The sequence below is a fragment of the Takifugu flavidus genome, chromosome 4 (assembly GCF_003711565.1).
Source record: "Takifugu flavidus isolate HTHZ2018 chromosome 4, ASM371156v2, whole genome shotgun sequence".
Lineage (NCBI taxonomy): Eukaryota > Metazoa > Chordata > Actinopteri > Tetraodontiformes > Tetraodontidae > Takifugu > Takifugu flavidus.
In genome coordinates this window covers 50,294-62,500 of record NC_079523.1, presented here as the reverse complement: position 1 = coordinate 62,500, position 12,207 = coordinate 50,294, and the positions used below count along the sequence as shown (strand labels likewise).

General features: G+C 45.6%; 1 protein-coding gene across 2 annotated transcripts in view; it reads left to right on the top strand.

Annotated features, from left to right (window-relative positions):
- The window catches only part of ctsa (cathepsin A), a 24,483-nt gene extending 13,903 nt beyond the window's left edge, over positions 1–10,580 (top strand). For both annotated transcript variants that reach the window (XM_057029605.1, XM_057029606.1), the window contains 13 exons: positions 998–1,170; positions 1,849–1,960; positions 2,035–2,085; positions 2,661–2,747; positions 2,816–2,971; positions 8,513–8,689; positions 8,854–8,945; positions 9,013–9,091; positions 9,165–9,313; positions 9,443–9,518; positions 9,608–9,697; positions 10,169–10,270; positions 10,368–10,580. In XM_057029605.1, the coding sequence (XP_056885585.1) occupies positions 998–1,170; positions 1,849–1,960; positions 2,035–2,085; positions 2,661–2,747; positions 2,816–2,971; positions 8,513–8,689; positions 8,854–8,945; positions 9,013–9,091; positions 9,165–9,313; positions 9,443–9,518; positions 9,608–9,697; positions 10,169–10,270; positions 10,368–10,451 (1,428 nt within the window). In that variant the 3' untranslated portion in view covers positions 10,452–10,580. The remainder of the gene's footprint in view (positions 1–997; positions 1,171–1,848; positions 1,961–2,034; positions 2,086–2,660; positions 2,748–2,815; positions 2,972–8,512; positions 8,690–8,853; positions 8,946–9,012; positions 9,092–9,164; positions 9,314–9,442; positions 9,519–9,607; positions 9,698–10,168; positions 10,271–10,367) is intronic.
- The last annotated feature ends 1,627 nt before the right edge of the window (positions 10,581–12,207 follow it).

Here is a 12,207-nt window from a genome sequence, read left to right as displayed (position 1 = left end):
AGCTAGTTCCTCGATGAGGAAAGAAGTGGGCCCTGCTGAGCCTCGAGGGTCAGACCACAGAGCAGGTGGCAATGTGCACATGAGACCGGCTCCGTCAATACCCTCCTAGCATGGACAATCCCCAGGCAGACGGGACAAGCTTCATGGAGATCCTTTTCTTGCAGGAAGAAGCTGCACAGGGGAAGTTCAGCTAAATTCGAGTCGGCTGTAGCTGTAACTAAGACAAAGCTAACTAGCAGCACCCAGTTAGCTTGACTCATGGAGGTGTTCTTAGCGAGTTGAAGAGAGTAAGAACTGAATAATGACTGCGGCGATGGAAATTTATACGTGCAGGCGGACCTCACAGACGTCACCACGGGTCATTAGCCTTAACGGCGTGAATAGAGGCTTCTTCAGAAGACAACGTGGGGGGTGATATCCCGTACAAACGTGTTGTACCGAGTGAATGAGAGGAAACTCCATAGGCATCAGCTTTCACACACTGTGTTGTCTCAGCTTCCTGTTATGATAAAAAGGACGTCCATGGTTAAAAACCCGAAAAAAGGTCCTTCTGAATAGCAAATAAAATTCATTTAACACCTGAAGTGTTGATGAATAAAATCAGACTTTAACACTTTGCATTCACTTCGTGACAGTTCTCATCAAATATTAATGATTGTATCTTGACTTTGTCTTTTTTGGAACATAATTTTTAATGTTGATTTTAATTTTAAATGATGGTTTTGTGCATCTGTTTAAACCATCTGCATGCCATGGTGCTTGAAATGGAATTTACAACATGGGTTGCACACGTCTCTAAACACTAGTTAGGGTTAGGGTCATCCTTTACTAATGTTGACCGTCCCACTGTACGTTTGGAACTCCTGCTTAATCATTAACCTTAGAACTTAATTGTTCATCCTGAATCATTTCCTGTTTTAAAAGTGTAAATGTCTTTTTTGAAACGCCATCTGAAGTGTTTGCGGTGCTAATCCTTACTTCCTGTTTGTGTGTTTAGATGCAGGTGCTGCTGTTGTGTTGCTTCCTGTGGTCAGCACTTGGTCTTAGACTATGCTGGGCGGCGCCTGTTGCAGATGAGGTGACTAACCTTCCTGGTCTGAGAAAACAGGCAAGCTTCAGACAGTACTCTGGTTACCTGAGTGTGGCCAATGGAAAACACCTCCACTACTGGTCAGTACCTGGCTAACCCTAACCCTAACCCTAACCTGGCTAACCCTAACCCAACCCTAACCCTAACCCTAAACCCAACCCTAACCCTGGCTGTTACCTGCAGCACATTACAACATGGGAACCCTGGAAGCAGTCATAAATTCATCTACAAAAATGACCGACTCTCTGGCCAAGTTTCAACCTTTATTTGCACATAGAGACCCTAACCCTAACTCTAACCCTAACCCAACCCTAACCAAATGTTTTAAAAGCTGACTGGTTCAAAGGCCCTGTTTACAGGCCATTTTCAGGTGAAAATGAGAAACTTTAGTTTCATTTTGGCTGTCTGTTTACATGAAAATGCATGAAATCGGAGCCTTTGGTACATCCTGGTTAAATTACCAGTGCAAGGCTAACAAAGAGTGACGGACAACTACTCACACTGCCACCTAAAGCCACCTAAAAACAAAATCTTGCATAAATGCAAAGCTTCTCAAAGAGGTGCTTTTGAGGCTTTGAGGTCAGGCCTCTGATTTGTGGAAGCCATGGTAATGATGACCAGTTTATGGTTAGTTTGACTGGACATTTCTGGTGAAACATGACTTAAACTATATTTTAAATGTCAAATTTAACACGATGGCCAGATATCAAAATCTTGATTGATATGTCTACTATCATCACCTGTGTGCCCGTCCTCAGGTTTGTGGAGTCCCAGAAGGACCCAGGCACTGACCCTGTGGTGTTGTGGTTGAATGGTGGTCCTGGCTGCAGCTCCTTGGATGGGCTGCTGACTGAACATGGACCCTTCCTGGTAGTTCAATTCTACTTGGCTGCATGAGTATGACAGGACTCTGGTATGTGCTGACCTCTGACCTGTGGTTCCAGATACAAGATGATGGCATGACACTGCGGTATAACCCTTATTCATGGAACAAGGTTAGCCTGCTTTGTTTCTTTACTTCTTTTCACAATATTGTTGGGTGACACAATTAAATTTGCAGCCTGCTTCCAATCCAAAACGTCTTAAATGGCTTCTAATATTCGCAACATATGATTATTATTATTGCAAATTTAAATCTACTTTTTAAAATATCAGTATAACAGAATACCAACAGTACTGCAAATTTTTACTGTAAGACAACATTTTAAGACAATATATTCTGAGTTTGAATTAAAAGACAGATTGTGTATTTAAAGGGAGCAGAGCTGTCTTGGTGTTATAATGGGACACAGTGAGTTTAAAAACATGACCTTTGTTTCAGTTAAAATATGGAGAAAACAACTTGTTTGTGGTTTACCAACCCGAACCTGTAAATAGAGGAAGAAAAAGACATTTTTTTAACCAGTCAGAAAATTCATCATTGCAACACTGAAGTGTGGTTGGAATACAGAGCAGCTCGGGTCGAGGTTACAGTACAGAACAGGGTTAGGGTTAGGCTTAGTTCATGACTGGGATTGGTTGATTACATGGCAATATGCTCTCAGCTGATTGGTCAGTTGTTTTCTTCCAGATTGCAAACGTGTTGTACCTTGAGTCTCCTGCGGGTGTTGGATTCTCATACTCTGATGACCAGAAGTACAGCACCAATGACACAGAGGTCATATAGACCAATCTAATCTGCTTTTCTGTTTGTGATCAGGAGTTTAAAGTCATTTTTATTTTCAGGTATCAATGAACAACTACTTGGCTCTAAAAGAGTTCTTCCGACTGTTCCCGGAGTTCTCCAAGAACCAACTTTTTCTCACAGGAGAGAGTTATGGCGGAATCTACATCCCAACACTGGCAGAGAGAGTGATGGAGGATTCCAGTCTCAACCTGCAGGTAGGTCTGTCCCGTGGTATTGCACCCTAAAATTGATTTTGTTCGACCATTGTGGTTTTCTTGACAGAACAGTAGGTCTAATATTTGGCCAGTGATTTGTCCTCTATTCCTCAATTGCCATTTCAAAATGCTCTTCAACATATAGGCCTTAAGCATCTAGACCATAAACATCTAGGCCTAAGCCTGTGTCCCTCCATCCATTTTTTCAACTGCTTGTCTGGGTCTGGTTCGCTGGGCTAGTGGCTTTAGTAGGGAAGCCCGGCCCCTTTCACTAGCTCCTCAAGTGGAATGCCAAGGTGTTTCCAGGCCATGGATATGAACCCAAAGCCGCCTCCTCATGAAGGCGTCCCCATGGCATTCTGACCAACCACCTCAAAAGGTTTCTCTTAATTCAGAGGAGTAGCAGCTCTACTCAGAACTCGTCTTCCATGTCTAAACTCCTCACCCTGTCTGACTCTGAGCTCAGACACCCTACAAAGAATCCCATTCCAGCCGCATGTATTCATGGTCTTGTCTTTTTGGTCATTACCTTCTGGCTCAGCCCCATTGGCCACAACAGTCCGCATCAGCATCCACAGCACTGTAGTTGCTGCCCTGATCGCTCTGTCAGTTTTACCGAAAGATACTTAACCCTAACCCTTGAACCCTAACCCTCGAACCCTAACCCTGTCACAAACTATCCAGAGATTGTCCACTTGCATGAACAGCACTGGCTAACCCTAACCCTCTAACTCTAACCCTAACCCTAACTGTAACCCTACCCTAACCCTCTAACCTAACCTAACGCTAACTGTAACCCTACCCTAACCCTCTAACCTATCCTAACCCTCTAACCTATCCTAACCCTCTAACCTAACCTAAGAAAGGCAAAATGGCGCTGTCTCAGGCGGCAGCCAGTAGTAGCAGCTCCCTAAACTTAATTGTTCTTTTTAAACTTTCGTAGTGTTTTCTATACTTGTTTACATTCTTTTCTATTTGGATTTTCTTTCTTTCTTTCCATTTTCAACTGGAGTATTCAGACACCATGTTTTGGAGGCTCGAATACTTTTTTCTCTGTTTTGCGGTGCTTGGGTTATTCGCGGCCCCCATCAGCTGTGCCGAGAAGCGGAGCGGTATTGTCTATACACGCGACCAGCTGATGGCTCTAAGACCACCATCCTTTGTGGTCGGAGAGAAGCCCCAAATCCCTAAGGAGGTGAGGAGGAAACAACGAGGGACTAAGGCTGGAGTTAAACAGAGGATGAAGAGGCGACGTTTTAAACCCTGCGTCCCCGCGGTCATAACGGGGAATGTCAGGTCCCTGGCGAATAAGATGGACGAGCTGGAGGCGCTCACACGGACCCAGCGGGAGTCCAGAGAGGCCAGTATCATGTGTTTCACGGAGACATGGCTCCATGGACTGATACCGGACTCTAATGTGACGATCGCTGGTTTCACCACCGTGCGAGCGGACCGAGACACCACCGCGGCCGGTAAGAAGAAAGGAGGGGGACTGGCCGTGTTCGTTAGCAACAGGTGGTGCAACCCGGAGCATATTCACGTCAAGGAACGCGTGCGCAGTCCTGACGTGGAACTTATTGCTATCGGACTCCGTCCATACTATTTGCCACGGGAGTTTACTAACGTCATCGCCCTTACCGTTTATATTCCTCCGACCGGTAAAGCGGACTCGGCCTGTGACGTCATCCACTCTGTCACGGCTGACCTGCAGACTAAACATCCCGGAGCCTTTATCCTCATCACAGGTGACTTCAATCATGCCTCCCTTAAGTCCACTCTCCCCACATTCCACCAGTATGTCCAGTGCAGCACGAGAGACAGGAAGACTTTGGATTTACTGTATGCTAATGTCACCAATGCATACACCTCCACTGCACTCCCTCCGCTAGGCAAGTCTGACCACAATCTCGTGCTGCTCTCCCCATCATACACACCTGTGGTTCAGCAGCAACCAGTCACTGTGAGGACTGTTAGGAAATGGTCTGATGGTGCTATGGACTGTCTGCGGGATGCCCTGGAGACCACCAACTGGTCTGCTCTCTGTGAACCACATGGTGAGGACCTGGATGGATTGACAGACTGTGTTTCCGACTACATCAAGTTCTGCACTGAGAACTCCGTCCCCACCAAGAAGGTACGCTGTTACCCAAACAACAAACCATGGGTGACAAGTGACCTGAAGGCCCTTTTGAATAAGAAGAAGAGGGCCTTCACTGCTGGGGACCCGGCTGAGCTCAGGAGTGTACAGAAGGAACTGAAACGCAGTCTGAAGGAGAGCAAGGACGCCTATAGGAAGAAGCTGGAGGAGAGACTGGAGAGGAACCAGACCAGGGATGTTTGGAGTGGGATGAGGACGATCACTGGCTTCCAGAAGAAAGGAATACGCTCAGCTGATGGGAACGTGGACCAAGCCAATGAGTTGAACCAGTTTTTCAACAGGTTTGTCTCTAGCTCCCCCTCCCCCAGCTGTCCCAATATTCCTCTGGATAACAATGGGTCCCCTTCACACCTCCCAGAGCCCCTAACACCTCTGCCAACTTCTTCCCCCTCCCCCCTGCTGACACCCTACATGGATCCCAGCATGTCACCCATCCCCCCGACAGGACTGTCCTTCACGTCTGGCCAGGTGAGGAGAGAGCTGGAGAGGCTCAACCAGAGGAAGGCTGCCGGACCAGACGGCATCAGCCCACGAGTGCTGAGGAACTGCTCCAGGCAGCTGTGTGGAATACTGCAGCACCTGTTCAACCAGAGCCTTCATCTTCAGAGGATCCCAGTGCTTTGGAAGACATCCTGCCTGGTCCCGGTGCCAAAGAAGACCCATCCTGTGGCACCGAGTGACTACAGGCCAAGAGCACTGACCTCCCACATTATGAAGGTCATGGAGCAGCTGGTGCTGTCACACCTCAGACCTCTGGTGAGCCCCTTTCAGGACCCTCTGCAGTTTGCCTATCAGCCCAAGGTGGGGGTTGATGACGCAGTGATATACCTGCTACAGAGGGCTTACTCCTCCTTGGACAGACTAAACACCACAGTGCGGGTCATGTTCTTCGACTTCTCTTCTGCCTTCAACACCATCCAGCCAAGACTGCTGAGGGCGAAGTTGGAGAAGATGCAGATGGATGCTCCCCTTGTTTCTTGGATCAAGGACTACCTGACAGGTCGGCCACAGGTTGTGAGACTGCGGAGCTGTGTGTCCGACCCCCTGATGAGCAACACAGGAGCTCCTCAAGGAACTGTGCTCTCCCCATTCCTGTTCACCACCTACACAGCCAACTTCCAGTACCACTCTGAGACATGTCATCTCCAGAACCACTCTGATGACACAGTCATAGTTGGGTGTGTGGAGAATGGACAGGAGGATGAATACAGGGACCTTGTGGAGAGTTTTGTCAGGTGGAGCAGGAGAACCTTCTGCAGCTCAACGTGACCAAGACGAAGGAGATGGTGGTGGATTTCAGAAAAAGCAAGTCCCCACCCTCCCCAGTCTGCATCAGTGGGAAAGAAGTGGAACTAGTCCCATCTTACAGGTTCCTGGGCGTTCAGCTGGACAATAAACTGGAGTGGTCCACAAACACCGATGCTGTTTACAAGAAGGCCATGAGCAGACTCTATTTCCTCAGGAGACTCAGGTCCTTCAGTGTCTGCAGCAGGATGCTCCACATGTTCTACCAGTCTGTCATGGCTAGCACCATCTTCTTTGCTGCGGTGTGCTGGGGTGCAGGCATTAAAGCAAAGGATGCCAACAGACTCAACAAACTCATCAAAAAGGCAGGGTCTGTTGTTGGCTGTAGACTTGATGACTTGGACGAGGTGGTGAGGGACAGGATGGTGTTGAAACTGCGGACAATCATGGACAGTCCCTCCCACCCCCTCCATAACACAGTGGACAAACTGAGAAGCAGCTTCAGCAACAGACTCCTGCAGCCTCGCTGCTCTAAGGAACGGTACAGGAAGTCATTCCTGCCGTCCGCCATTAAACTCTATAATTCACTCAAACCAACTCAACAATAATTGTGTAATGTTTATGCTGTAATTTTATTTCTAATTTATTCTATATTTATGTATATATGCTTATAATGCTTATAATATGTATATATTATATTATGTATATATTATATATATGCTTATAATATATGTGTATGTATATATGCTTATAACATTCTAATCTTATCTGTATTTATTTTTTTCTGTCTCTTTACTCTGCATACGCTGCTACTATAACTCAATTTCCCCACGGGATGAATAAAGTCCATCTTAATCTTAATCTTAATCTTAACCTAACCTAACCCTCTAACGCTAACTCTAACCCTAACCCTCTAACCTAACCCTAACCCTAACCCTAACCCTAACTCTACCCCTACCCAAACCCTCTAACCTAACCCTAACTCTAACTCTAACCCTACCCTAACCCTCTAACCCACCCTAACTCTAACCCTGATTCATGTGTGCAGCCCACTCCTGGACTGACATCTCCAGGTGGAGATGTGCAGCAGAAACAAGAAACAAGGTGTTCTGTGAAGACGTAGCAGGCCTTTGTCACTTGTGGTTCCTATATTGATGATTACATCTTACTCCAGTTCTAACTCCCCCACAGTTTGGCTTCTCGCCCTGATGGCTCTGGTGATATTAGATCTGTCAGTTCCACTTCTGTGTGATGACCAACTGTAACTGTTGAGTGTTTTCCTATATAAGACAATATGAAAATGCATGTTAATGAAAGATTATGTACGTACAAATTAAACCTGCAGGCTGTGTGTCATGGTAAACACGTAACCAGACGTAGGTCCATTTGTTTGGAGGCAAAATAAGATCTTTAAGTATATGTTGCATTTGTCATATTTTGACCATTTTGTTTAGCTTTAGCTGTATTTGAATTTGCTCTCAAAATAAGACACCATCACAGAGACACATGTCAAACTGGACAGCTTGTTCATTGCATCTCTTTTACCAAAGGCTTTTTCTTTTGTTTCTCTCTGACACGTTGGTCATTTGTTTCAAACATACCTGACAAGGTTTGATGGTATTTCTGCATCCATCAGAGGTGTCACTAGTTAGGGTTAGGGTTACCCTGGCTAGGGTTAGGGTTACCCTAACCCTAACCCTAGCCATCCCCCCCGCTTCCCACTTACTGCCTGACAATGTTACTCCAGGTGTGAGAGGACCAAAAGCCCCCTTTTCCCTATTCATGGCTACATGGACACGCTTTCTAAATACAAAAAACCAAAGACAGAAAAGAATAGGCACTACAAAAAAGGGGGGAAATTACCGATCACAGATCATTACAAATGGGAAAACCACATCATGGACCGAAGGTGTCCACACAGAAAAGAACAGACACCAACGCTGGATCATGAAGCAGTGGAAATGACAAGGCGTGTCCAGATAACCACCGCTAACCATCAGCTACCATGCACACGTCAACACCTGGTGGCACCTGTGATGATGGAAGAGCACCATCAAAACATCTCAGGCATGTTTGAAACAAAAGACTAATCTGCCAGAAGAGAAGCCAAAGAAAAAGCTATCGGCTCTTTCCTGCAGGGTGTTGCCGTGGGAAATGGGATGTCGAGCTATGAGATGAATGATAACTCTCTGGTGTATTTTGCGTACTACCACGGCCTCCTGGGGACGCGACTGTGGACTGAGCTTCAGACATTCTGCTGTACTGATGGAAAGTGTAACTTCTACAACACACAGAACCAGAACTGCTCTGCCAGTGTGAGTTTGAGAAATCTGCTCCGAACTAGAACATGTGTGAACATCATGTGGATTAGATCTGATTCTTTTGGAAGGACCAATCTGTTAGTTCTGATCACCTTCTACAGTGAAGCGAAGTGTCTTGTTGACAGAAATACTTTTCAGATGCCATTTTGCCTTTGCAGCTGTCTGAGGTCCAGGACATTGTCTACAATTCAGGACTAAACATTTACAACCTATATGCCCCTTGTCCTGGTGGAGTCCGCCCCAGAGCCAGGTAACACGATCCAACATGAACTCTGAGCCCTCGCCATAGTTTTCTCACAGGAATCTGTCATTTATAGTGTTGATCAAGGTGAGTTGGTGATCAGAGATCTGGGGAACCTATTTCTCAATCATGGGTGGACTCAGCTTTGGAAGCAGGTGTGCACGTTTTCATATTTCAGTGCTTCATGTAATGAATCAACTGACAAACAAGCTTCTATTTTATCTGTAGAAAATACAAGGTCTGGCATCCCTTCACCAATCTGTCCGTCTTGACCCTCCGTGCACTAATTCCACTCCGTCTACACTGTATTTGAACAATGCGTACACCAGAGCTGCCCTGCACATCAGCAGCAAGGCCCAGGCCTGGGTCATCTGCAGGTAACATGGACCTGCTGCCTCAGGAACACTACAGTATAATGACACATTGCTACCATCTCTAGATGGTCTATATGTTCTCCAAGAGACTGTGGCATTGCAATAAAGTTGATGGACCTTCTGGTGTTGCAGCACTGAGGTGAATCTGAATTATGGTCGTCTCTACCTGGATGTCAAGAAACAGTATCTGAAGTTACTTTCTGCTCTGGTCAGTAAACAACACATTTGTCTTCATGACTGTGATGTTTTTTAAAGGTGAAATTCTTAGACGTGTTGACCAGGATGTCCTCTCTGCAGAAGTACCGCATCCTGGTGTATAACGGAGACGTGGACATGGCGTGTAACTTCATGGGTGACGAGTGGTTTGTGGAATCTCTGAACCAGCAGGTACCTTCATGTATTTGTAGATATGGATCAGGGCCACACACCACTCTTCAAATGTTCACTTGACTGAAAAGAGGTTGAATGTTTTAGCCACATTGTATCAAATGTCAAGCTTTGAAAATAGTTACTCCTACATTAAATGTTAAAAAAGTCATTTGATGTTAGTCCTGATGGAACAGGGAGCTTCAAGCCTTTATGACTGACGTCTTTCCCAAACCATAGATTGATGTAAAAAAGCATTTTGATTTTGTCAAACTTAACCAATTAGACCAATTTAGAAGAAAACAAATGACTGTACTTTGCTGTTGCTTCCACTTGTGTAATTATTATTGGTAACTTGGAAAAAGGACGTTGTGAGTCTGGCACCCCTAACCCGGGTCAGATGTTCAGCAGACCAGCAGAAAGTCCTCCTTAACACCTCCTCAATGCTAAAAATCCAGTTCTTTGTGTTTTGTCTTTATTTCCACGGCACAGGTGCAGGTAGAGAGACGTCCGTGGCATTATGAAGATGAATACGGTCAACAGGTGGGAGGTTTCGTCAAAGAGTTTGACAACATTGCCTTCATCACTGTCAAGGTAAACCTGTGATCGGCCGAACTTCTAAGATGTTGTGTCAGCTTTGAGATTTGATGGAAGCGGAGAATTTTTGCTTACTGATCAACTCCTCCTGTAGGGTTCTGGCCACATGGTTCCATCAGACAAACCCGGTGCTGCCTTTGCCATGTTCTCCAGATTCATCAAGAGGCAACCCTACTGACTTCAGACAAATTGTAATTCTAAGAAGAAAATTAATTCATTAATTAAACAAGTTGTCTTTTCGGGTTTTAAGTGAGTTCTTTTGTGAATCTTGTCACATTTCTGATTTAAATAAAATTTGTCGCTGATATTGACTGTCGTATTCACTCAAAGATAAATATGTATTAAGATGGACTTTATTCATCCCCGTGGGGAAATTGAATTATAGTAGCAGCGAATGCAGAGTAAAGAGACAGAAAAAAATAAATACAGATAGATTAGAATGTTATAAGCATATATACAGCATATATTATAAGCATATATATAATATATACATAATATAATATATACATATTATAAGCATTATAAGCATATATACATAAATATAGAATAAATTAGAAATAAAATTACAACATAAACATTACACAATTATTGTTGAGTTGGTTTGAGTGAATTGTACAGTTTAATGGCGGACGGCAGGAATGACTTCCTGTAACGTTCCTTGGAGCAGTGAGGCTGCAGGAGTCTGTTGCTGAAGCTGCTCCTCAGTTTGTCCACTGTGTTATGGAGGGGGTGGGAGGGACTGTCCATGATTGTCCGCAGTTTCAACACCATCCTGTCCCTCACCACCTCGTCCAAGTCATCAAGTCTACAGCCAACAACAGACCCTGCCTTTTTGATGAGTTTGTTGAGTCTGTTGGCATCCTTTGCTTTAATGCCTGCACCCCAGCACACCGCAGCAAAGAAGATGGTGCTAGCCATGACAGACTGGTAGAACATGTGGAGCATCCTGCTGCAAACACTGAAGGACCTGAGTCTCCTGAGGAAATAGAGTCTGCTCATGGCCTTCTTGTAGACAGCATCGGTGTTTGTGGACCACTCCAGTTTATTGTCCAGCTGAACACCCAGGAACCTGTAAGATGGGACTAGTTCCACATCCTTCCCACTGATGCAGACTGGGGAGGGTGGGACTTGCTTTTTCTGAAATCCACCACCATCTCCTTCGTCTTGGTCACGTTGAGCTGCAGAAGGTTCTCCCTGCTCCACCTGACAAAACTCTCCACAAGGTCCCTGTATTCATCCTCCTGTCCATTAACGTGGTAGTAGACATTTTCAGATGTGTTACAGAATTTCTTTCCCTTGGAAAATTCCAAGTGCACAATGGAATTGTTACAATGTGGGAGACACATTCGAAGTCGGTTCACCAGAAGACTTGAGGTTGAAGAGGGAAACTTCAAAGGGTTTACTTGTGTCATCCTGGATTAGGTGTGTGTGTGTGGGGGGGGGGGGGGGGGGGGGGGGGGTCGGGGGGGTCTGTTTATTGGACTTGTCTATGACCTGCTGTGTCTTGTTGGATTCAAATGTTGAAATCGACCCTAACCCTGCTGCATGCTAACCCTAACTAACCCTAACCCTGCTGCATGCTAACCCTAACTAACCCTAACCCTGCCGCATGCTAACCCTAACTAACCCTAACCCTGCTGCATGCTAACCCTAACTAACCCTAACCCTGCCGCATGCCAACCCTAACTAACCCTAACCCTGCTGCATGCTAACCCTAACTAACCCTAACCCTGCTGCATGCTAACCCTAACTAACCCTAACCCTGCCGCATGCCAACCCTAACTAACCCTAACCCTGCTGCATGCTAACCCTAACTAACCCTAACCCTGCTGCATGCTAACCCTAACTAACCCTACTCTTGCTGCGTGCTAACCCTAACTAACCCTATCCTAACTAACCCTAACCCAACATATTCACCCTAACTAACCCTAAAT